General features: G+C 35.4%; 1 protein-coding gene across 2 annotated transcripts in view; it reads left to right on the top strand.

Annotated features, from left to right (window-relative positions):
* DACH2 (dachshund family transcription factor 2) overlaps nt 1-26,304 on the top strand; it is a 640,028-nt gene that overhangs the window by 403,650 nt on the left and 210,074 nt on the right. For both annotated transcript variants that reach the window (XM_067024263.1, XM_067024264.1), the window contains exon 4: nt 8,000-8,131. In XM_067024263.1, coding sequence (XP_066880364.1) covers nt 8,000-8,131 — 132 coding nt within the window. The remainder of the gene's footprint in view (nt 1-7,999; nt 8,132-26,304) is intronic.

Here is a 26,304-nt window from a genome sequence, read left to right as displayed (position 1 = left end):
TGAATTTGGAGCTTGTATACTTACCAACAATAATAATAATCAATCACACACACACATGTGTGCACATGTGCATACACATGAAATTATGATATGTTGGATACTTTCATATTGTTATGTTGAACTTTAGATTAGGAAGTGAATGTAAATGATCATAAAGGCTGTACATTATGACTTGGTCAATAATTATAGTGACTAGACATGAGCCAATTATGAAAGTAGGTGAACAGAAATAAAAGGTGCTGATGTTACAGAAGTAAATGTACAAGTATCAGAAAATGCAAAAGGTGAATATTTTCTCAGTAACACTGAGTCTCTGCCTTGACAAATTATTTTCAATCAGTTAAATATGTGTAATTTGAACAAAATGTAAAAGTTACCATTTTCAAACTCAGTCACTGCAAAAGACAATTTTTATGCTTCTAGATGTTTATATAGATATTTACCTATAATTATAGCATTTTCTTTTTTTTTTTTTTCTTTTTTGCGGTATGCGGGCCTCTCACTGCTGTGGCTTCCCCCATTGTGGAGCACAGGCTCCGGATGCGCAGGCTCAGCGGTCATGGCTCACGGGCCCAGCCGCTCCGCTGCATGTGGGATCTTCCCGGACCGGGGCACGAACCCATGTCCCCTGCATCGGCAGGCGGACTCTCAACCACTGCGCCACCAGGGAAGCCAGCATTTTCATTTTTAAAGGCATGTTTTATTCTCATAAAACTTATCATTTTCTACTTGTTTAATGCGAGCTGAAATTCTGCTTCCCAAGTAAAATTTAACTCAGCAGCTCCTAAATCAGCTTTTTCTATTTTTTTAAAAACATTTTTATTGGAGTATAATTGTTTTACAATGGTGTGTTAGTTTCTGCTTTACAACAAAGTGAATCAGTTATACATATACATATGTTCCCATATCTCTTCCCTCTTGCATCTCCCTCTCTCCCACTTTCGCTATCCCACCCCTCTAGGTGGTCACAAACCACCTAGCTGATCTCCCTGTGCTATGGGGCTGCTTCCCACTAGCTATCTATTTTACATTTGCTAGTGTATATATGTCCATGCCACTCTCTCACTTCATCACAGCTTACCCTTCCCCCTCCCCATATCCTCAAGTCCATGCTCTAGTAGGTCTGAATTTTATTCCCATCCTACCCCTAGTCCCTTCATGACATTTTTTTTTCCTTAGAGTCCATATATATGTATTAGCATATGGTATTTGTTTTTCTCCTTCTGAGTTACTTCACTCTGTATGACAGACTCCAGGTCTATCCACCTCATTACAAATAACTCAGTTTCATTTCTTTTTATGGCTGAGTAATATTCCATTGTATATATGTGCCACATCTTCTTTATCCATTCATCTGTTGATGGACACTTAGGTTGCTTCCATGTCCTGGCTATTGTAAATAGAGCTGCAATGAACATTTTGGTACATGACTCTTTTTGAATTATGGTTTTCTCAGGGTATATGCCCAGTAGTGGGATTGCGGGGTCAAATGGGAGTTCTATTTGTAGTTTTTTAAAGAACCTCCATACTGTTCTCCGTAGTGGCTGTATCAATTTACATTTCCACTATCAGTGAAAGAGTGTTCCCTTTTCTCCACACCCTCTCCAGCATTTATTGTTTCTAGAGTTTTTAATGGTGGCCATTCTGACCGGTGTGAGATGATATCTCATTGTAGTTTTGATTTGCATTTCTCTAATGATTAAAGACGTTGAGGATTCCTTCATGTGTTTGTTGGCAATCTGTATATATTCTTTGGAGAAATGTCTATTTAGTTCTTTGGCCCATTTTTGGATTGGGTTGTTTGTTTTTTTGTTATTGAGCTTCATGTGTTGTTTATAAATTTTGGAGATTAATCCTTTGTCAGTTGCTTCATTTGCAAATATTTTCTCCCATTCTGAGGGTTGTCTTTTGGTCTTGTTTATGGTATCCTTTGCTGTGCAAAAGCTTTTAAGTTTCATTAGGTCCCATTTGTTTATTTTTGTTTTTATTTCCATTTCTCTAGGAGGTGGATCAAAAAGGATCTTGCTGTGTTTTAGGTCATAGAGTGTTCTGCCTATGTTTTCCTCTAAGAGTTTGATAGTGTCTGGCCTTACATGTAGGTCTTTAACCCATTTTTAGTTTATTTTTGTGTGTGGTGTTAGGGAGTGTTCTAATTTCATACTTTTACAGGTAGCTGTCCAGTTTTCCCAGCACCACTTATTGAAGAGGCTGTGTTTTCTCCACTGTATTTCCTTCCTTCCTTTATCAAAGATAAGGTGACCATATGTGTGTGGGTTTATCTCTGGGCTTCCTATCCTGTTCCATTGATGTATATTTCTGTTTTTGTGCCAGTACCATACTGTCTTGATTACTGTGGCCTTGTAGTATAGTCTGAAGTCAGGGAGCCTGATTCCTCCAGCTCCATTTTTCGTTCTCAAGATTGCTTTGGCTACTCGGGGTCTTTTGTGTTGCCATAAAAATTGTGAAATTTCTTGTTCTAGTTTTGTAAAAAATGTCAGTGATAGTTTGATGGGGATTGCATTGAATCGGTAGATTGCTTTGGGTAGCAGAGTCATTTTCACAATGTTGATTCTTCCAATCCAAGAACATGGTATATCTCTCCATCTATTAGTATCATCTTTAGTTTACTTCATCAGTGTCTTATAGTTTTCTGCATATAAGATTTTGTCTCCTTAGGTAGGTTTATTCCTAGATATTTTATTCTTTTTGTTGCAATGGTAAATGGGAGTGTTTTCTTAATTTCCACTCTCAGATTTTTCATCATTAGTGTATAAGAATGCCAGAGATTTCTGTGCATTAATTTTGTACCCTGCTACTTTACCAAATTCATTAATTAGTTCTAGTAGTTTTCTGGTAGCATTCTTAGGATCCTCTATGTATAGTATCATGTCATCTGCAAACAGTGACAGCTTTACTTCTTTTTTTCCTATTTGGATTCCTTTTATTTCTTTTTTTTCTCTGATTGCTGTGGCTAGAGCTTCCAAAACTATGTTGAATAAGAGTGGTGAGAGTGGGCAACCTTGTCTTGTTCCTGATCTTAGTGGAAATGGTTTCACTTTTTCACCATTGAGAACCATGCTGGCTGTGGGTTTGTCATACATGGCCTTTATTATGTCAAGGAAAGTTCCCTCTATGCCAACTTTCTGCAGGGTTTTTATTATAAATGGGTGTTGAATTTTGTCAAAAGGTTTCTCTGCATCTATTGAGATGATCATATGGTTTTTCTTCTTCAGTTTGTTGATATGGTGTGTCACGTTGATTGATTTGCATATATTGAAGAATCCTTGCATTCCTGGAATAAACCCCACTTGATCATGGTGTATGATCCTTTTAATGTGCTGTTGGATCCTGTTTGCTAGTATTTTGTTGAGGATTTTGGCATCTATGTTCATCAGTGATATTTCCCTGTAGATTTCTTTCTTTGTGACATCTTTGTCTGGTTTTGGTATCAGGGCTATGGTGGCCTCATAGAATGCGTTTGGGAGTGTTCCTCCCTCTGCTATCTTTTGGAAGAGTTTGAGAAGGATAGGTGTTAGCTCTTCTCTAAATGTTTGATAGAATTCGCCTGTGAAGCCGTATGGTCCTGGGCTTTTGCTTGTTGGAAGATTTTTAAGCACAGTTTCAATTTCAGTGCTTGTGTTTGGTCTGTTCATATTTTCTATTTCTTCCTGGTTCAGTCTCAGCAGGTTGTGCATTTCTAAGAATTTGTCCATTTCTTCCAGGTTGTCCATTTTATTGGCATAGAGTTGCTTGTAGTAATCTCTAATAATCTTTTGTATTTCTGCAGATTCAGTTGTTACATCTCCTTTTTCATTTCTAATTCTATTGATTTGAATCTTCTCCCTTTTTTTCTTGATAATCTGGCTAATGGTTTATCAATTTTGTTTATCTTCTCAAAGAACCAGCTTTCAGTTTTATTGATCTTTGCTATTGTTTTCTTCATTTATTTTTCATTTATTTCTGATCTGATCTTTATGATTTGTTTCCTTCTGCTAAATTTGGGGTTTTTTTGTTCTTCTTTCTCTAATTGCTTTAGGTGCAAAGTTAGTTTGTTTATTCGAGGTGTTTCCTGTTTCTTAAGGTATTATTGTATTACTATAAACTTCCCCCTTAGAACTGCTTTTGCTGCATCCCATAGGTTGTCGGTCGTCGTGTCTCCATTGTCATTTGTTTCTAAGTATTTTTGTATTTCCTCTTTGATTTCTTCAGTGATCACTTCGTTATTAAGTAGTGTATTGTTTAGCCTCCATGTGTTTTGTATTTTTTACGGATCTTTTCCTATAATTGATATCTAGTTTCATAGCGTTGTTGTCGGAAAAGATACTTGATATGATTTCAATTTTCTTAAATTTACCAAGGCTAGATTTGTGACCCAAGATATGATCTATCCTGGAGAATGTTCCATGACCACTTGAGAAAAATGTGTTTTCTGTTGTTTTTGGATGGAATGTCCTATAAATGTCAATTAAGTCCATCTTCTGTAATGTATCATTTAAAACTTGTGTTTCCTTATTTATTTTCATTTTGGATGATCTGTCCATTGGTTAAAGTGGGATGTTAAAGTCCCCTACTATTATTGTATTATTGTCGATTTCCCCTTTTATGGCTGTTAGTATTTGCCTTATATATTGAGGTGCTCCTATGTTGGGTGCATAAATATTTACAATTGTTATATCTGCTTCATGAATCGATCCCTTGATCCTTATGTAGTGCCGTTCTTTGTCTCTTATAATAGTTTTTATTTTAAAGTCTATTTTGTCTGATATGAGAATTGCTACTCCAGCTTTCTTCTGATTTCCATTTCAGATTCTTTTTATGTGTTGTTCCAGGGCTGCATTTTGAGAACTTGGTGCCAGGAGCTAATTTGCTGTTTTAAATCCATCATTGTTATGCTGAGCCACATCCTGAGGTTAAGAATTTAACTGAACAGTTGAGTAATAGGATAAATTGCTAATAAAATATCAAATAAACCATAACATCTTTTTCATTGCTTTCCATGTGTTTGATTATGGTTTTCCCCAAAGACAGATATTCAGATGCTGTAGTGAAGACTCAACAAATAGGATTTAAGATTTCATAAGTTTAAAGTCAATGCAATATGGCCCATGAAGCAATACAAAATATGAGTTAAAGGCTAGGCCTCTAAACTTCAAATCAAATGTAAGGAGATAAAAAATACAAGTAATAATATGAGACTGTATGTGATAAGTGAATCATATCCCTTTAGAGATTTTCATTAATTCATGTTTCAACTACTTCAGTACTTAAACAAATACATCTAGATCCCATCAGGAAACTTGAGTTTTGGTCCATATTTTCTCCTAAATAATTTATCTATGACATATCGTTGTGAGACTATTTCCTCATATTCAAAATGAAGAGATTGAACTAGATGGCTCCTAAATATCTTTGTAGTGCTATTATATTATGCTTCTTTACCACCTTAATGTTACTTTCTGAATTTGCTCACTGATTTTTTCTTCACTAATATCATTCAGATAGCATTTGCTTTAAAGAATGAATAGATATTGGAACTTACCACCTTTTTATGAATTAAATATATGAGGGCACTCTTGCTCATTAATTCTTAGTGTCATTGTGTGAGACACACATTTTACCTGGAATATCTTGTCTATATTTTGTCAACTTTTATTTTTCACAGTGCAAGAATCCATACATTGTTCACAAAAATCCACTATTTATACTACCAATAATGGAACAACTAGTAATTCAATAATTATTAGAGTCAAGATCCAGTTCTGAATTGCTAGTCAGGGGAGCTGATATAAATTTTGGAAACTTTTCCTGATACATTTTCATTTTGGGGGCACTCAGCCCTAGCAGTCCTAAGCAGGATCCCTTTGTTTAAATCATTGCCATCATATTTTCTGCCCAGATTTACCCTAGGATTTTGGACAGGCCAATTTGAGTGATTGTAATTCAGTAATGCTAAATATGGCAAGAAAATATCTGGGACTATCTAGAAAATGTACAAATGTATACCATCATTTCAGAGATTAAAGCAATTTTCTTTCAGATACTTTCTTTGCCATGATTCATAGACAAGCTAGTGTGGTGAAAAGTTTGCTTCATTTTGTGTTTTCCATGTATTGTAAAAAGTTCAGAGTGGCAAAGCAGAGCCTCAGTGATTCCACAAAACATAGACAGTTAGATGTTCTAGGCTGTACTTACTTCCCCTTACACCTTTGATAAGGATTCACCCTGCCCCTTAGAATCAGATTTTGCTAATAAAAGTAGTTATATTTTCTTTTTGTTTTTAAAATTGGGGTATAGTTGCTTTACAATGTTGTGCTAGCTTCTGCTACACAGCAAAGTGAACCAGCCATATATATACACATATCCCCTCCTTTTTGAATTTTCTTCCCATTTAGGTCACCACAGAGCACTGAGTAGAGTTCCCCATGCTATACAGCGGGTCCTCATTAGTTATCTATTTTATACCTAGTGGTGTATATATGTTAATCCCAATCTCCCAATTCACCCAACCACCCCCCCTTACCCCCCTGGTCCACATGTTTGTTCTCTACATCTATGTCTCTATTTCTACTTTGCAAGTAGTTTCATCTGTACCATTTTCATCTATACCACTCATCTGTACCATTCCACATATGTGTTTATATACAATATTTGTTTTTCCTCTTTCTGGCTTACTTCACTCTGTATGACAGTCTATAGGTCTATCCACGTCTCTGCAAATGACCCAATTTCACTCCTTTTTATGGCTGAGTAATATTCCACTGTATATATGTACCACATCTTCTTTATCCGTTCATCTGTTGGTGGATATTTAGGTTGCTTCCATGTTCTGGGTGTTGTAAATAGTGCTACAGTGAACATTGGGGTGCATGTGTCTTTTTGAATTATGGTTTTCTCAGGGTATATCCCAGTAATGGGACTGCTGGGTCGTATGGTAGTTCTATTTTTAGTTTTTTAAGGAACCTTCACTCTTTTGCAACAACCAATACCTGCCTTCTTTTCTTTGATTTGTATTTGCATGAGAGAATGATTTCACTGAATTCTAAAATACTGTTTTAAATCTGCCAGATTTTTTTTTTTTTCTTTTTGGCCCATGGTACCAGTGCACCAGTAGATGGTTAGGGATTTCAATACTATTTAAAAATAATTTAGTTGAATTCACTAGACGTTTTGAAGGGCATTGGTGGAGTACAGATTGATCTATTTGTAGTACCTATTTCCTGATACATTTCTATGGTTTTGCTGAATATAGACTTCCTAGGAGGAAGAATTTCAAACTTAAGCACTCATATTTTATCTTTGTTTTTTTTTATTCCTACCTCTTTGTACCATTATATAGAGTTTTAAAAATTGCCTTATATTAATACAAAAGAAAGTAATTATACTACAAGGCCTGCACACTTTCAGAGGTGGCCTGCCGTGTTTTCATTTATTTGGTCCCTCAGTATATAAGAAGGAGACCAGTAAATGGGTATAAAGACTACTTTGTGTTTCATCCCCTTAATTCTTCTTTCTAAGGTAACTCTCATAAGGAAGGTAGCCCATTCTTTAGCAGAAGTGCCAGCAAGGATATTCACTAGAAATTCATTCCTTCTAGCATTTCAGAGTGTTCCTCTGACAATGTTGTTTTAGATGGATTTTAGTGCATCGTGAGCTCTGTGTAAAACAACTGTCCAGAGGTCTTAATAGACACCAGAACACATTAGTAAGGGTTTTGGAATTTCTCATACAATTTTCACATTATGCTGTTTGTTTTCTCTGTGCTGTTTTCAATTGGGAATCAGACCCATATTTAATGCTTTTTTCAGATTTTCAAACTGTCCATTGTAAGAAGTTATTACAGGAGTTGAAAATTACTTTGTTAAAGGATATTATTTATAAATTAGACTTGGGTTTACTTTTGGCTTGTGCTGTGCAGCATAGGCCTGTTAAAGAAATGTAACCAGTCTTCAATTACATTAAGAAATGGTCCCTGTTTTAAAAGGAATGGTTCTGGTTTTAGGTATAACAGCTGCAGCAATGGCTGAGGCAATGAAGCTGCAGAAGATGAAGCTTATGGCTATGAACACTCTTCAGGGAAATGGAAGCCAAAATGGGACTGAATCAGAGCCTGATGATCTTAATTCTAATACAGGTGAGTGCCTTCAGGAATCCAAAGCAGGTGACTCTCATTGCTTTATTCTGGGAAGGGAGAGAGGAGGGCTGAGGGGAGAGGAGAGAATAATATGTATACTTTGATTATCAGCAGTTAGTACAAAAGGAGGCTTAACCCTACCTCTAACTTGTACATTGAAATTAGAAAACTATTGTGGGTCAGAATCCCATTTCAGGAAACATTGATTTATCTCCATTGTTTTGTTGTGGTGATGTTAAATTCTAATTTTTATAGTGCTAACTATTGCACCTTTTGATTGCTAAAAGCTGCCTCCTTCAGTTTCACCTCAGGCTTCTTCATTTTTCTCTAAATAATTTGCCACTGAAATGCAGTTCTGAGAATACACCTTTGTTTCAAGCTGGAGTACCACCTCCTTAGATAATTGAGGGTGCTGGGAGACCTGAGATTTTATTGGCAGGGGCTAAAGAAAAGACGTAGAATGAGAAAAAGCAAAGTAAAAATGATGGAAAAAGGGGAGACAAGAGAAAGTTGCCTGTGGAGTGGAATGTCCCCTCCTTTCTTAGTAACTGTTTTTTTTTTTTTTTTTTCCTTGACTCTGTGTTAACTGTACCTTGACTTGATCATAAGATCACCCCTGAGATCTCTTTTGGAAGTGGGTGGGATTATAACTATCAACATACATGAATGGATAAATAATAAATAAAGTGTAATTTTAGTGGGGAATAATAAGGGGCAACCTAGGATGGTCTTAGGAGCCACAGGCTTCCAATCTGCGTTTGCAGTTAAATTCAATATAATGTGATAGGCAAATAGGTAGAAGACATTTCTCTCTTCTTTTCAGCTTCTAGAATTTCAAGCATGGTAAATCTTTATTTTGGAGGGAAAAGGAGAGAGGAATTAAAGAGGGACATTATTGAGTCAAATCAGTATGATAAACTCATTTAAAGCTGAAGTGTTCATGGTGAATTATAGAGTGAGAATGGTCTTCAACCAGTGCTCACAGTGGGGAATTAATGGAAACATGCTCAGTTTTATATTGTGTAAGTTTGAGATGTACAAAGCGTTGATTTGATACACTTATACATTACAATATGATTATCACAACAGTGTTAAGTAACACCTTTATCATGTCATAATTATAATTTCTTTTGTGTAGTGAGAAATTTGAAAATTGTGTATCTTAGCAACTTTCAGGTATTTAATAAAGTATCATTAACACTAATCACAATGTTGTACATTACATCCCCCAAATTTATTCATCTTCTATCTCCCATGTTAACTCATTTATTTCTTACCAAATTTTTGGAAAACAGGGAAATTTTAATATTCCAATTTTTGCAGATTGGGAAACAGAGGAACAGAGTGTTTTGGCTTTGCCCATAATCACAAAGCTAGTAAGTGGCAGAGCTAAGTTTCAATCCCATATATGGTTAAGTCCAAAATGTTTATTCTTTTCACATTCTTCCTCCACTTCAATGTTGTTTTGCAACGGAATTTTTTTTTAATTTATGTTCATTTTTGGCTGTGTTGTGTCTTCATTGCTATGCATGGGCTTTCTCTAGTTGTGGTGAGCGGGGGCTACTCTTCATTGCAATGTGCAGGTTTCTGATTGCGGTGTCTTCTCGTTGTGTGGCATGGGCTCTAGGCACATGTGAGTTTCAATAGTTGTGGCACGCTGGCTCAGTAGTTGTGGCTCATGGGCTCTAGAGCTCAGGCTCAGTAGTTGTGGCACATGGCCTTAGTTGCTCCACGGCAGGTGGGATCTTCCCGGACCAGGGCTCGAACCCATCTCCCCTGCATTGGCAGGAGGATTCTTAACCACTGGACCACCAGAGAAACCCATGAATTTTATTTTACTTAACCTCTGGAATAAAGTTGTTTTTATGATGAGGATACAGTAATAAACTTATGATCAATTTCCTAGTCTTAACGCCTCTCTTAACTGATACTGGCTTTAAAATTTTTTGGTGTCTTGGAAGTGACCAACATTTTACAGGAAGCCATTTGCAAATAAAAAGAATTTTTTGTACCAATAAAAATTAGTAGGATCTCAAGGAATAATTTCTGTCATGTTTTTCTCAGGTATACCAGTTTCTGAAAAAGACTTTCTATAAAACTTCTATGTTGTTCCTTTATAACAAGACAACAAAAAATATTTGGAGAGCTATACTGGTTACCTAATTTCTAACAGTAAATAGTTAATTTTCCTGGTTAACTATAAGCTGACTTAACTCCAGGTATCCATCTTTGTGAAAAAAGAAAGTATTAGGTTTCCATCTATGTAGGTTATACTTGATGTTATATAAATGGAATTAGAGTAGTCACTGTGCTTGATTTTAAATGTAAATGGATTAAACTTACCAATTAAAATGCACTGAATGGATGAATGGATTAAAAAATTAAGATCCAGCAATATGGTTAGGTTGAAAGTGAAGTGATGGAAAATGATATACCATGCAAATGGTAACCAAAATAAAGTAAAAGTGGCTATAGTTATATCAGAAAAAATGGACTTTAAGTTTTAAACTATTTTTAGAAACAAAGAAAGTCATTATATAATTATAAAAGGGTCAATTCTATAGGAAAATATAACATTTATAAATATATGTGTACCCAGTAGCAGAACACTTAAATGTATAAAGAAAACATTGACAGATCTGAAGGCAGAAATTGACAACAATACAATAATAGTAGGGGAATTCAATATCCCACTTACAATAATGGATACAACATCCAGACAGAAAAGCAACAAAGAAAAATCTTACTTGAACAACACTATAAACCAAATGGACATAACAGAAACTTACAGAACTTTCTACCTAACAGCAGAAGAATACACATTCTTTTCAAGCACACATAGAACATTTTTCTGGATAGATCCCATGTTAGGTCACAAACCAAGTCTTGACAAATTTACAAAGATTAAAATTATACCAAGTATCTTTTCCAACCACAGTGAAATGAAACTAGAAATCAATGACAGCCAGAAAATGGGAAAATTTATAAATATGTGGAAAATAAGCAATACTCTCTTGAGCAACCATTGAGGAATATCAAGAGAGGAAATCAAAAGAACATTTAAAAAGTATCTAGAGACAAATAAAAATGAAAATAAGCCATACCAAAACTATGGAATGCAGCAAAAGTAGTACTAAGAAGGAAGTTTATATTTAAAAAATACAAAGTATCAAATAAACAATCTAATTTTACACCTCAAGGAACTAGAAAAAGAACAAACCAAGTCAAAAGTTAGCAGAAGGAAATAATAAATAAATTAAAATAAATAATTAAAATAAATGATAAATAATAAATCAAGTGGAGGATTAGAAAGCAATAGAAAAAAAAATCAACACAACTAAGGTTGTTTTTTTTTGAAAAGATAAAATCAACAAAACCTTAATTAGACAAAGATAAAAGAGAGAAGACTTAGATAAATAAAATCAGGAATAAAAGAGCAGGCATTTAAATGTTACCTCAGCAACATAAAGGATCACACAGGACTAATAAGCACAAATATACATGAACAGACTGTATAACCTAGAGGAATTTGATAAATTCCTAGAAATATACAACCTAGCAAAACTCAATCAAGAGGAAATAGAAACATGGATAAATCAATTACTAGTAATGAAGTTGAATCAGTAATCAAAAACAAAAACAAAAAACAAAAAAGTCACCACCACCACCAACAACAACCCAAGTCAAGATGGTTTCTCTGGTAAATTTTACCAAAGTCTAAAAAATTAACTTCAATCTTTTTCAAACTCTTCTAAAAATTGAATGGGAGGGAGAATTCCCAAACTCATTTTACAAGCCCAGCATTACTCTGATAACAATTCCAGATAAAGATGCTTCAAGAAAAAATTAAAGGCCAATATTACTGATGAGTATAGAGGCATAAATTCTCAATAAAATACTAGCAAACCAATTTTAACAGCACATTAAAAGGATTATACACCATGACCAAGAGGGATTTATCCCTGGGATGCAATGTTAGTTTAACATATGCAAATAATCAGTGTGATACAAAAAAATTAATGAAAGAATAAAACCACATGATTATCTTAATGGGCACAGAAAAAGCATTTGATAAAGTTCAACATCCATTTATGATTAAAACTCAACGAAAAGGTGTAAAAGAAAATTAACTCACAGCTTATAGACCATATATGAAAAGCCCACAGCTAACATCATAATCAATGGAGAAAAACATAAAGCTTTCCTTCTATGTTCTGGTACAAAACAAGGATGCCCACTCTCAACACCTGCCCAACATATTACTGGAAGTCCTAGCCAGAGCAATTAGGTAAGTTAAAATAGTAAAAAGCACCCAAATATAAAAGGAATAAGTAAAGTTATTTCTGTTTGCAGATGGCATGATCATATATGTAGAAAATTCAACAACAACAATAAAACAATTAGAACTAAAAATGAATTCAGTAAAGATGCAGTATACAAAATCAATATACAATATGTTAAGATGGCCAAGTAGGAGGACACTGAGCTCACTTGCCCTCACGAGCACATCAAAAATACACCTACATGTGGGGCAGCTCTTTCTGAATATGAGCTGGAGACTGGCAGAATGGGTTTTCTGCAACCAAGGCTGTAAAGAGTGATCCATGCAGAGTCTGACAGGAAGAGAGGAGAAGTGATCTGGTTGGGTCCCACATCCCTAGCTGGGGACCCAGAAAACAAGGAGGATATCATAGGCTCTGGGATCCTCTCTGGGGAGTGAAGAGTATGAGCCACATATTAGGCACCCCAGCCATGGGGTCTGACAAGGAAGATGAGCTCCCTTAGCTTGTTTGAAAACCAGTGAGGCTTACTGGAGATCTCTAAGAAACCAAGACTGCTCTTGAAGAGCCCATGCACAAGCTTGCTTACTCCTGGTCCCAGTGTGATTACAACAGATTGAAAAGTGCCTGGGGCTCTGGCTGGCTTGCCAGGACAACCCCAGTATGCCTGAGCCTGCACCAGGCTATTACTCCAGTCTCTCTTGCCATTGCCAATGAGAGAGTGCACACTTGGGAGGAATGAAGCTGGTTTGGACCCTGGCCCTGTCTCTGACAAGGGTGGAAGCAGCCATTGCTAGCAAGTGTGTCCTTGCCCCTTTTGTGGAGAGCAAAATTGGTTCCAGGGTGGAGACTGCCAATCCCAGTAGACTGAAACCAGCTCAGTAGTGTGGCACCAAAACCTCTGGTTCCAACCCAGTCTCTAACTAAGGTGCACATGGTGAGGAAAAAGTTAAGCCAGCACAGAAGTGCAGCACCAAGCCCTCAGGCCCCAGTCATGACCCCAATCTAGAAAGAGACTAACATCAAAACCTGGAGACAAAAAAATCTACCTCAGGGCTAATGCTACAAGCCCCTTGGTCCTTGCCCCAGCCCCAGCCCTTAAAGTGGTAATAGCCACTGATCCTAGGAGAAGCCCTGGCTCACACCTGGCTCTGGCTCTAGCCTCTCCAAATCCAGTCTTACCAACCAAGGTGGTGGCTGAACATCCAAGGGGAAGACACAGCCTGTGCTCACTTCAGATCCAGCTCTCTGACCAAAGCCACAGGGCACACACAGACTGAATAGGGGTGCTCCCACACAAGGACATGGGTTCAAGATCAGGATAGGTACTGTTTCACATAATTTCATAGACACACAGAAAGTTAAACAAAATAAGACATAGGAAGGCTTCCCTGGTGGCACAGTGGTTGAGAATCTGCCTGCCAATGCAGGGGACACGGGTTCAAGCCCTGGTCTGGGAAGATCCCACATGCCGTGGAGCAACTAGGTCCGTGAGCCACAAATACTGAGCCTGCACATCTGGAGCCTGTGCTCCGCAGCAAGAGAGGCCATGACAGTAAGAGGCCCGCACACTGCAATGAAGAGTGGCCCCTGTTCACCACAACTAGAGAAAGTCCACACACAGAAACGAAGACCCAACACAGCCAAAAATAAATAAATAAATAAATAAAATAAGACATAGGAATATGTTTCAAATGAAAGAAAAAGAAAAAAAAACCTGAAAAACTCTAATGAAACAGAGATAATTTACCTGATAAATAGTTCAAAGCAATAGTAATAAGAATACTAAGTGAACTTGAGAAAAGAATAGATGAACACAGTGAGAATTTCAACAAAGAACTAGAAAATATTAAAAAAATAACCAGTCAGAGGTGAAGAATATAATAACTGAAATAAAAAATACACTAGAAGGAAGTAATAACAGATTAGGTGATACAGAAGAAGACATAAGTGATCTGGAAGATAGAATAATAGAAATCACCCAATCAGAACGGCAAAAAGAAAAACAATTTTAAAATATATAAGGATCGTTTAAGGGACTTTTGGGGCAACATCAAGAGTACTAATATTCACATTATAGGGGTTCCAGAAGGAAAAGAGAGAGTGAAAGGGGTTGGAACTATATTTCATTAAATTATGGCTGAAAATTTCCCACATCTGAAGAAGGAAACAGATATCTAGCTACAGGAAGCACAGAGTTCTCAAACAAGATGACCCCAAAGAGACCCATAGCAAGACATATCATAATTAAAATGGCAGAAGTTAGATAAAGAGAGAATATTAAAGGCAGCAAGAGAAAAACAGAGTCACATACAAGGGAACTCCTATAAGTCTATCAACTGATTTTTCAGCAGAAACTTTGCAGGCCACAAGGGAGTGACATGATATAGTTAAAGTGCTGAAAAGGAAAAATTTTCAACCTCGAACACTCTATCCAGGAAGTTTATCATTCAGAATTGAAGGAAACCTAAAGAACTTCTCCAACAACCAAAAACTAAAAGAGCTAATCAATACTAAACCAACCTTATAAGAAGTATTAAAGGGTCTTCTTTAGGAGAAAACGTAAGAGCTACAGTATGAAACAAGAAATTATAGGAAAGGAAAAATCCCACATGTTAAGGCAAATATATAGTGAAGGCTGTGAATCAACAACTTAAATAAGCTAGTGCAAAGGTTAAAAGACAAAAATTGTCTTTTAAGTCTGATTACTGTTAATTGACATGGTCTTTCTGAATGTTTTGGTTCAATCATTAATGGGAAATCAGATATTCAAACCAAAAAAAAAAAAAAAACTGGAGAAACACAAAGGCTCTATTTACAAGATAGATACTAGATCCAATCAGGCAAAGAAAAATCAGTCAATGCAGTTATAATATTCAATTAAATTGTGAGGTATCATATGAGGAAAAAGCATAATTTGTGTGTTCACCTAGAGTCTGAGCATTAAATTATGATCTAATGTGATTATGAATTCCAGTGGTATGGTTGAAGTGACTAGTAAATGATAGACATTCCTAAATGTCCAGTATGTGAATGAAATAAACCATGTAGCTAGTGACCATTAATTGCCACTCCATAAGGGATTATAGTAATTCTTGAATAGGTTTTTTAACTAAATTCAATTTTCATCCACAATGTACAATAGTCCAACAATGAAAAAAAGCAATACATTGACACTGTGAGGAGAAAAGACAAAAATTACTGACTTTCAAATGCTTATGATCTAGGAGAAGAAACATTAAAGTGAATCAATGAATAAATGACCATACTCTGAGAAGATATGTGATAAAAGCAATGAGAGGAACAAAGAACTGTGAGAATATAGAGAAAGAAGAAAATTCTTCTGAATAAGAGAATCAGGAAGGAATTCAAGCTTAGGATGTGACATTTGAACTCGTCTTTGAAGGATGTCAAATTGAAAATGAGAAAAATGGATAGATGTAAATTATGTGTTAAGGAGACTGTATGAGTGATTCCCCAGGGCAGTCGTTTTCAAATAGTGGTTTTCAGAGCCCTTGGCTTATCTCTAAGAGTTGGGTAAGAGTTGACTTTTTGCTTGAGGAAATATTATGTTTGATAACCAGAAAGTTTTAATTAATTGCATTCTTAGGTTAACTATAAAGCACCTGTTATTTATAATTTTATTGGCAAGTATTTCTAAAATTAAATTTTAGAGACCTAAGTGACTTGAAATAAAGTACAATCCCCTCATACTACAGATGATGCTTGGAGGATGAGAAATTGGCTTATTTGTGGTCACACAGATAGGTAATGAAAGAGCTGGCAGTGATCTTTTTGCTATAACACTATGTTTCTGATATTTGAACTGATTTTCCAGTATAGTCTAAGGTATATAATAAAACTTATTTCCTTTATATTGAGTCTTAATCAATCAATAAGCCTGGAGATGGAGATGCAGCTGATAAAGGAGACTGTCCCTAATTTAGACTGACTGAAGTTCTATTTATATGGTCAGCCCTAAGGTCAGACTTGACCCGACTTCAGGATCTACTGTGGGCATTACTATTTGACTCTTATTTCTGACAGATTTTCTTTCTTTTTTTTTTTTTTTTTTTTTTTTTTTTTTTGCGGTATGCGGGCCTCTCACTGCTGTGGCCTCTCCCGTTGCGGAGCACAGGCTCCGGATGCGCAGGCCTAGCGGCCATGGCTCACGGGCTTAGTTGCTCCGCGGCATGTGGGATCTTCCCGGACCAGGGCACGAACCCGTGTCCCCTGCATCGGCAGGCGGATTCTCAACCACTGCGCCACCAGGGAAGCCCCAGATTTTCTTTCTTGATATTTTCCTCTTTCTCCTAAATTAAGTGTGGTATAGAACAGAATTATTTATAGTTCTGAAACTGGGTTCAATTAATTAAGCCTTAAAATATGCTAAACCCATAAATATTCCAAATGATGAAAAATGATTTAGAATTTTCTATCATTTTAAAAACTATAGCTCAATGACTTATATCTCAGCTCTTAAATCAATCTGAGTGAATGATTTAATTTTTCCCTCACGGGCAACATTTGTTTTTATAAGGCAAAACTGTAAATAGAAATGAATAATCTCTCTTAATCCCATTTATCTGTGGCCGTGTGAGCATTTTACGTTAGGGGAAGATGTTTAGCTCCTATAAGCCATTTTCACAACCATCTATATAACCAGAAAACTCAAGAAAGGAGGAGAATTCTTTTCATTTCAGAAAGAACATGCTCTATTTTAAACCATATTGTGGCAGGATTGCCATTCAATTTCATCCTTGTTACTAGTTGCTAAATCCCCGAAAATAAAGTATGACAGCTGTAAAAATATATTAAATATTCAATGAAAATTTTTCCTGGTGTTATTATATTTACAGTTTTGTCATTTAAAAAATAATTATATTTTAGTTTGCACATTTCTCATAACTTCTTATTCCAACCCCCATTACATGCTTGACTCTTGTCATTTAACTTTTGTTTATGATAAATTTTATCAAAATAAGGAGTGAAACATCACCTTTTCCATACTTGACAGGAAAATGTGCAGAATGTAACATTTTCCTCCAGTGTATGGTATCAACCATTGCCTATTTTGTTCTTCAGATAACCAACAAGGGTAGTAACAGAGCACATGCTCCATGACCCAAGGTAGTTTTCAAATCTATTGACATATCCTGAAATAAGCAAGACAGGAAGCCTGTATTTAGTTGAGATGTTTGAATGTGAGTAAACAGGAATTTTCCTTCTGCGAATTCTTATATCACTTTGTTTGGTTAAAATTGGTATTCTTGGATGATTCTGTAAGAATAGAGCCAAAAAATATGAAATTATAGTTCATAACACTAGACTTTAAAAGGAAAAGCAAACATAGATGTTAGAGGATCCTTAGGCAAGAAAAACATTTTCTTTTGAAGACCTATAGTTTCTTTGATTCGAGTTTTTGTTTAATAGCTTCTATAATGGCTGCACCATGACTCTGCATCAAGATTTCAACATGAATAACAACCTGTTCGTGTTTCATTTAGCTCCAAATGAGAAATTTTGTCTTTTATTGTTTTAGGAAATTAATCTGTGTACTATTGCTCCTGGAGCTTTATAATTAATCACACTAAAGGTTATGGCTGTGGAGAGTTTGTGGGAAATAGATGCTTGAATGATTATAATTGTAGCTGTCAAATCAGAAATATAGTTATACAGCAGCAGGTCCTTTTTTTTTTTTTTTTTTTTTTTTTTTTTTTTTTTTTTTACTATAACAAAGATTTCAAGAGTTGCCCGTTTACTTGTAGAAGAAAATGGAGTATTTTTAAACTGCATTGCTTATTTCAGGAAGAACTTTGCACAGTGACTTCCTCTGGAGAATCCAAGATGATTTTCATGTAAATCTTTACCTTCTGAGTCCCTGCTTGTTCTGACTTTTGTGTTGGTTTAGCTTCTGAGCAGATGTTAAGTATTTTACCTTTAGAAAATATAGTTTATAGTGGAAAAAATCAAAGTATATGTGGTTGATTAACTTGCAAAGTAGAATTAGAAAATCCCAAGGTTCCTTTTTTTTCTTTATTTTATCCAAACACCTCATTGGATATGGAGCAAGATGTTTCTAGATAATCAAGTGAAGCATGCTTGTTTTCATTAGATCCTGACACTAAGAACTGTTTTAGATGGCTTTTCTCATAGAATTGTAAACTTTTAGCACACTATCCATCTTTCTTCCATGCCTATGGCCCCTTAAAAAGGATGTAAAAATGGAGAACTCGTTGTATTTTTAAAGACCCTTCTAAAAATTTATTCCAGGAATAAGCAACTCTCACTATTGGAGAATTATGATGTCTACTCTTAATAATTCATGTAGTAGATTAAGAACTTGTTTTGTCAGTGTTACTAAGGCAGTTTGTATAAAATTACCTCCAAGTTAATCCTAACCATTTCATCTTCTTTACAGTGAATAATTTGAAATGATGTGATATTTCCTTAGAGATCTTATTTGCCAACCTATAATCATTCTGGTTTTTTCCCTTAATCTTCCACCTTCCTCCTGCCCCCATATAGAATATCATTAGAACAAAGGGAAGAAATCTACTCCTGAGGAAGAATCTAACCAGTGTTGGGTCTACTGTCTTGGTTCCTACATGTTATATACTCCTTAAGCATTTCTGTGTTTTTTGTGCATTAATACTAAATACCTAGCTCTGGTACAGTTTTGTCCTGTAATTTTGAATGAGTCATTTTCTCTCTTTGGGACTTAGATACAATGAAGGAGTTTGAAAAATTATTTATTGCCTTTGAATTCTAATCTTCCTTTCTATGATTCTCAAACATCATCTGTTTGTACCCATAGTCTGCTTGTATTGTTTTTACTTAACAGGTGCTCTCCTGAATCTAGTGATCTGACATTCCATATCATTCATTTCTTATTGAGTCTTCATTTAGTGATGTCACTTCAGATTCTGAATTCATCTTCAGAAGTTTTGGGCTAGTGTCACCTGATCAAAATTATGCCTATGTCCACATTCAGGGCACTGATACAAACATTTGCCTGCCCTTGGGAATCTGGGAGATATTTTGTATTGTAACCCCGAAATGACATTGAGCCACAGGTGACCACACTTAGAGTGCCCTTCTCCTGCCTCCTATGTAGGTGTATGACCTGCTTGGATTTTCACAGTTTATTGATGAGCCAATTGTTTAGTCTGGTCTCAAAAACCTTGATAAAGTCAAAATAAATTGCATCTATTGCTTCCCCTCTATCTCTCAGGCTGTCATTCTGTCACAGAAGGAGATTAGATTTGTCTGACAAGACTTGATCTCTAGGAAGCTATGCTGGGTTTACCCAGCATACTTTTCTCTTCAAGATATTTTCAAATTGATTTGCAATATCATCTAGAAAACACATGTTTTCCTTACAGATTAAATGCAAACAGGTGAAAAGTAACAGAAAAGGAAAATATAAGCGATAGTTCTTAAACTGGACCAAAAAATAGAATTTTAATTGTTTTCTCTAAAACCTTTGGAGAAATTATTGTAAATAATTTGTCATATATGTTGCTTGAGAGATTGTGTTCATAAATGGAGTTTATAATAGCTGACTGTTGTACATTTTATCATTTTAAAGGTCATTTGTGAATTAATTGGAACTTGACAAAAAATTCGATAGTAATTTGCTTATTACAGTGCCAGATGTCAAAAGCTTATTTACAGCATATATCTACCTCTTAAGAGTATATGTGTAACTGTAAAATTAAAATAATAGTTATTATACACTGTCATTATTGTTCCTATTTCTTTTATAAATGACAGCTTAATATACATAAAGTTTTACATAGAACTGGGCACATTACATATTTTCTCACACTTAATGAATATTCACATTTAGTGAACGCATTAGTGTAAGAGACCCGGAAATAACCACTATTTTTTTTTCTAAATTCCATCCTTTATAATTATGTGGTACTTGGATATCATCAGTTCTTCATTATGAATATGACCAGTGTATGCAATGAACCTAAATGCATGCATTGAACCAAAGTTCAATAAATACTTGTGTCTCTTTTGGAAAGTTTAAAAGTGTTCTAGCATCCAAAGTGAATTTTTTATCTTGTAAAAGCAGCTTTTACCATACAGAAACAATTTTGAAAGCAATTGTTCAGAAAGTTTCTATCATTTTGTGGCTCAAATTAATGTTAGTCTATCAACGACAAATACTCTTTCCTGCACTTTGGAACTAGAAAACATAATTATTTAACCTCTGTTAATTGAGATATAATTGACATATAACATTATATTAGTTTCAGGTGTAACATAATTATTTGATATTTGTATATATTGCAAAATGATCACCATTATAAATCTAGTAAACATCTGTCACCATACGTAGTTACAAAATATTTTTGTGTGTTGAGAACTTTTAATACTCTGTAGCAACTTTTTTTTTTTTTTTTTTTTTTTTTTTTTCGGTATGCGGGCCTCTCACTGTTGTGGCCTCTCCCGTTGCGGAGCACAGGCTCCGGACACGCAGGCTCAGAGGCCATGGCTCACGGGCCCAGCCGCTCCGCGGCATGCGGGATCCTCCCGGACCAGGGCACGAACCCGTGCCCCCTGCATCGGCAGGCGGACCCCCAACCACTGCGCCACCAGGGAAGCCCTGTAGCAACTTTTGAATATGCAATATAGTATTAACTATAATCACTATGCTGTATATTATATCCTCATGACTTTAGTTATTTTATAACTGGAAGTTTGTACCTTTTGATTCCCTTCACCCATTTTGTGCATTCCCCCTCCCTGCCTCTGGCAACTACAAATCTGTTCTGTTCTCTGTATCTATGAGCTCTTTTTTTTTTTTCTGTTCCATATATAAGTGAGATCATAGTATAATTGTTTTTCTCTAACTTATTTCACTTAGCATAATGCCATCAAGGTCCATCCATGTTGTCACAAAGTGATTTTTTATGTTTTATTAAAATATAATTCATATACCACAAAATTCACCCTTTTAAAATATACAATTCAGTTGTTTTAGTAAGTTTAGATTTGTGCAACTATCACCATTATCTAATTTCAGAAATTTTTATCACCACTGAAAGAAACCCCATAGCTATTAAGAGTCCTGTTTCTCCTACTCCCAGCCACTGGCAACCACTAATCTACTAATGAATTATATTGTCTCTATGGTTTTGCCCATTTTTGATATTTCATATAAATGGAATCATACATTATGTGATCTCTTAAGTCTGACTTCTTTAACCTTGATATGTTTTTAAGGTTCATCATACTTTAGCATTCCTTTTAATGCCTGAATAATATTCCATCATATGAATGAATATTATACATTTTGTTTCACAGTTCATATGTTGATGGACATTTAGGTGGTTTCCATGTTTTGCCTATTATAAATAATTCTGGTAACAATGTTTTCTTTGTTTTTTTTTAACATCTTTATTGGAGTATAATTGCTTTACAATGGTGTGTTAGTTTCTGATTTATAAGAAAGTGAATCTGTTATACATATATTCCCATATCTCCTCCCTCTTGCGTCTCCCTCCCACCCTCCCTATCCCACCCCTCTAGGTGGTCAGAAAGCACCGAGCTGATCTCCCTGTGCTATGTGGCTGATTCCCTCTAGCTAGCTATTTTACATTTGGTAGTGTATATATGTCCATTCCACTCTCTCACTTCAACCCAGCTTACCCTTCCCCCTCTCTGTGTCCTCAAGTCCTTTCTCTATCTGCTATCAATATTGATGTGCAAGTTTTTAGGTGGACACATGTTTTCATTTCTCTTCCATATATACCTAGAAGAGGAATTGCTGGGTTAAATGGTAACTTTATGTTTAACATTTTGAAGAAATCCCAAACTGTTTTCCAAAATGGCTGCAACATTTTACATTCCTAAGGTAAATTTGTGGTTTATATATCCACAGATTGGTTTCAAAAATTACATTTTAATATATCACACATTTGTTTGGATACTCTTCATTCTGTGGTCTTTGTTGTGTAAATTCCATGGCATTCCAACGTTAAAATTCCCCTTTTTAAAGGGAAGCTGATCCTGCTGAGTAGCAGAAACTCCAGTGCCCCCAAGAATGTTAAGAAGAGCAAAGGTTGTGACTTTAAAGAGAATTTAAGAAGTGAAATATGATAGTTCGGTTGATGTAGGGAGAGAGGAATTGACCTCTGACTTTTCTAAAGTTTCTAGTGCGTAAATATACAACAGAGAAATAAATCATACCACAAAGGGATCATTATAGCTGTTTTGTCATCAAAACCAGTGCTTTCATAGATAAAATCATCATTGAATTAGACTGGCATTCTAAAACTTGGCTACTGGTCACAGGTGGAGATAAGATTGTTCAGAGGGGAAAAGGTTAGTCAAAAGAGTGAGAAGAGTACTACTAGCAGGGATAAAGCCATGCCTATTTGACTCTGGGTTGAGGGGAGCATGGAGGGTTGTGCAAGACTTTCCTACTGAAATAGCATAAACAAGGCAAGAAGAATTCATATACTGGAGAGTTTGTCGCTGGCTGAAAAGTCTTAAGATACATTGTTTATGGATTCAGGTATGTCCTCAAGGGAGTTATTATATCCTCTTAGGACTTTTCCTTTCTCTCCCAGTTTACCATGTAGAATTAGGCCTGAATCTTAAACCTTAAAACAGTTAAATAAGAGCCCTTTCAAGGGAATTGTCACACCAAAAATCACACACACATTTTTTTATCTGTATATAAGCACATGTATCATCCTAATGATAAAAGGGTAAGGCTTATACATAAGTAATTATTAAAATACTCTCAGTATATTTCTGCTTAAATTTTATTAACAAATAATTAAGTGGTAACATAGACAGCTAAGGAAAAACAAAGCAAAACACAAATCTTAGTGCACACAGTGAAAATGAGTAGATCTTCAGGAGTAAAAGAAGAATATATTTGGAGAACAGTTCCAGAAATCTCAATTAAGACCACTGGCTCTTAGGGTAGAAACTCAGTGTAGAAACTTAATGTAGGCACTCACTGTAGGAAATATTTATTTCACTTATGTGTGAGACTTTTGGTTTCTGACTTACTGAGAGAAGTTGATTGGGCATGGATTCTCATAGAGCATGCTTCCTTTAGCAAAATCAGATTCAATTAATTAAGTAACATAAAACAGTTCAACAGAGCTGGTCTGATCTGTAAGTAAGATGATTTCATGGACTCTGGGAAATCACATCAGTGTTGTGCCATTGTCAACTCTCCTAGTACCTGTCTAATGCAGAGTATAAATTCATTTCAAAGCTCCCCGGGGCATTATAATTTTCACACTTATCAGTTGTTTACATCTTAGTATGAATGAAAGTTTGAGAGTTGTTGCTGATGAGAGGAGGGAGTTCCCTGGGCAAAGCCTAACAGATAGATTGTGTACAACCAGAAGAGAGAACTGAAGGTTAGGGCGCCAAACACTTAGTCTGACACTTTCACATTTCACCTCGTTCTTTTCTGAACCCACAATATTTCCTAAGGAAAGGTATATCTAAATTTAAAAATTTCTCAATTTGAAAATGCCTAACTTATCTTTCTTGCCAAAAACATGAAAATCACTTCACAAGGACTATTCTCCACATGCAAACTGAGTCCATGTCTACTTTACCTAATGTATTCCCAGTCCACATTTCTTTTTCTATATGAATCAAATTGTCAAGCCTCTTTAGCTGGGTCATGAATAGTTACAAATACCTTCTCTAGGTGATCATTATGAGATCCTAATATTTATCTTAAATGGCTTGCAGAAATTTGGAAGCAACCTCTAGAAACCCCCAGGACTTATTTGCATCTAAATCATTCTTAACCAAGAGGCAAAAGTTTTTTTCTCCAGATGTTCAAGGTTTGCATTTTATGGGACAGTAACTTCTGTGAAAAATATATACCTCATTATAAAAATAGAGCAAAAATGCTCTTCCCTTCAAACTTTCTGGCTTTTAGACTGCTTTATCCTTCTTGGAAGTAATCAATGGAGCATTGATGCATTGTACTGGAGACCAAACCTGCTCCCATAAAGGACTGAGCAAGGAACAAAGTATTTGTTTTCCTTGTGTAGCCTCTGAAGTTAACATACATGGTTTAATAAATGTGTTTTTGTATTCCCAGTAGAGATATTAAGCAGTACTAAATATTTCAGTGGTATTTCCTTATGAAATTCAAATGTTTTGAATGTGGACCATTTTTGGAGAAGGTAAGATGGGTGACACTTGAGGAATCCAGAGAATGGGAAAAAGTGTCCTGTTATAAAGTTTTATTGTTGTTGTACCTTTTCTCCAAATCTACATGCCATGGAGTTTTCTCATAAATGCAAACATCCTTCACAATCTGTTTAAAAAAATACCACAAATACATCACTCAGAGGACTATTTAAGGAATCATCAGGAGGGGAAAAACTCATTGGTTTAATAGAATGCTGCCAAGTCAAATCAGCATCACAAACGGCACTAGGGCAGAATTGATACTTTTGCACTGACATGTTAAAAGAAAAGCCCATGCATTATTTAGAAAACCCAGAAATCTGTCAGCTGTATGATTGCCCAGTTAGCAGAAGCAGGAGGATGCTGCTCAAGTTGAAAAGAAATGCATAGGCACAGATCCATATTGTAACCTTTCATGTCTACACCCACCATGAATAGTCAGCTATTATGCGGTCAGCATTTTTGAGTTTTTCTCTTTTAAATTTTCAAGTGCTTCAAAAGGCAAAAGAGGTAGATCTTTTATTCTAAAAAAGCAAAATGTCTAGGCTGTTATTTTAGTGTTAGAGTAAAGATGACAAGACCAAAGAAAGACTGTTTTTCATCTTTATGAATGCTGTGCATGTTTCCCAGGAGTGTTTTAGGGTTGTTAAGGTAGGTATTATTTTTACACATTTATCCCATGGGCAAAGTATTATTTTAACTATTTTCCTTTCAACAAACAGGAGACACTTTGTTTTAATGCTTTAACCACACTAGCATACCATTTATAAACATGGAAAGTTTTATCCTCTACTAATATAAAGTGAATAAATAGATACTATGTATATGAACATTTAGAATAATTCTATTAAATACATAATGGTGCCATCTTTCTAGTACTATATTGCAAAATATAGTTCTTGACCTCCTCATTCCCTTGTATTACTCCTGTGAGGCAAGTAAGAAGCCAGTACTCTTCCTGTTTTTGTATAAAAGACAGGCACAAACAAATCCAGTGCCTTCTTTAGGTTACAGAGTTTTACAATAGGAGAAAATTAATGGTAATAGAGACAAGATTTTATGTTTTCAGCATAGTGAGCCTAGTGGGCTTTCTATGCTACTGTTACATCCAGACTTTTCTCTGTAAGTGCTGTGCATTTATGGGTTTAATTTGTCTCTGTGCCAGAAAACACAATAAAAATCTCCTATTCCATATTAGCTGATAATTTATAATCAATGAAGAAATAATCACATAACTAGCTGACCAAGAGTAATGGCATAAAGTTGGAAAATAAGATTTTCAGTGTCATCTATATTTTGGAAAAGTCTGTCCAGATAGGTTATAGAAGTTAAATTGCTAATGAGGTCCAGTTTAAAACTGCACTTTACTTTGTTAGAAAATTATAAACCTTTGATGTTATTACCACTGGAAATAATGAATACGAGTAATTTATAGAATGCATATTATTCCTTGTTTTCTGTGTCTCTAGCCTCTCTATGAAGAGAGATGTACATATTTTGGCATATAGATGTTTAAACTTTGTTTACATACGTTCTTATGTGTTTTGTGTTACAAAGACTCCTTTGGGACGGGCATCAATTTATACTTCTTATTTTCACAAAACTCGTCATCATTACCATTACCTGCTATTTCTACTGACTAAATCACAATAAGTGAAATTCTCAGGGAGCTAAATTAATATTTTCAATCTATGTGTGGAA

Source organism: Kogia breviceps, chromosome X (genome assembly GCF_026419965.1).
Source record: "Kogia breviceps isolate mKogBre1 chromosome X, mKogBre1 haplotype 1, whole genome shotgun sequence".
NCBI classification, from domain to species: Eukaryota; Metazoa; Chordata; class Mammalia; order Artiodactyla; family Physeteridae; genus Kogia; species Kogia breviceps.
Note: the sequence above shows the minus strand (reverse complement) of the source record. Positions and strands in the feature narration are given on the sequence as shown.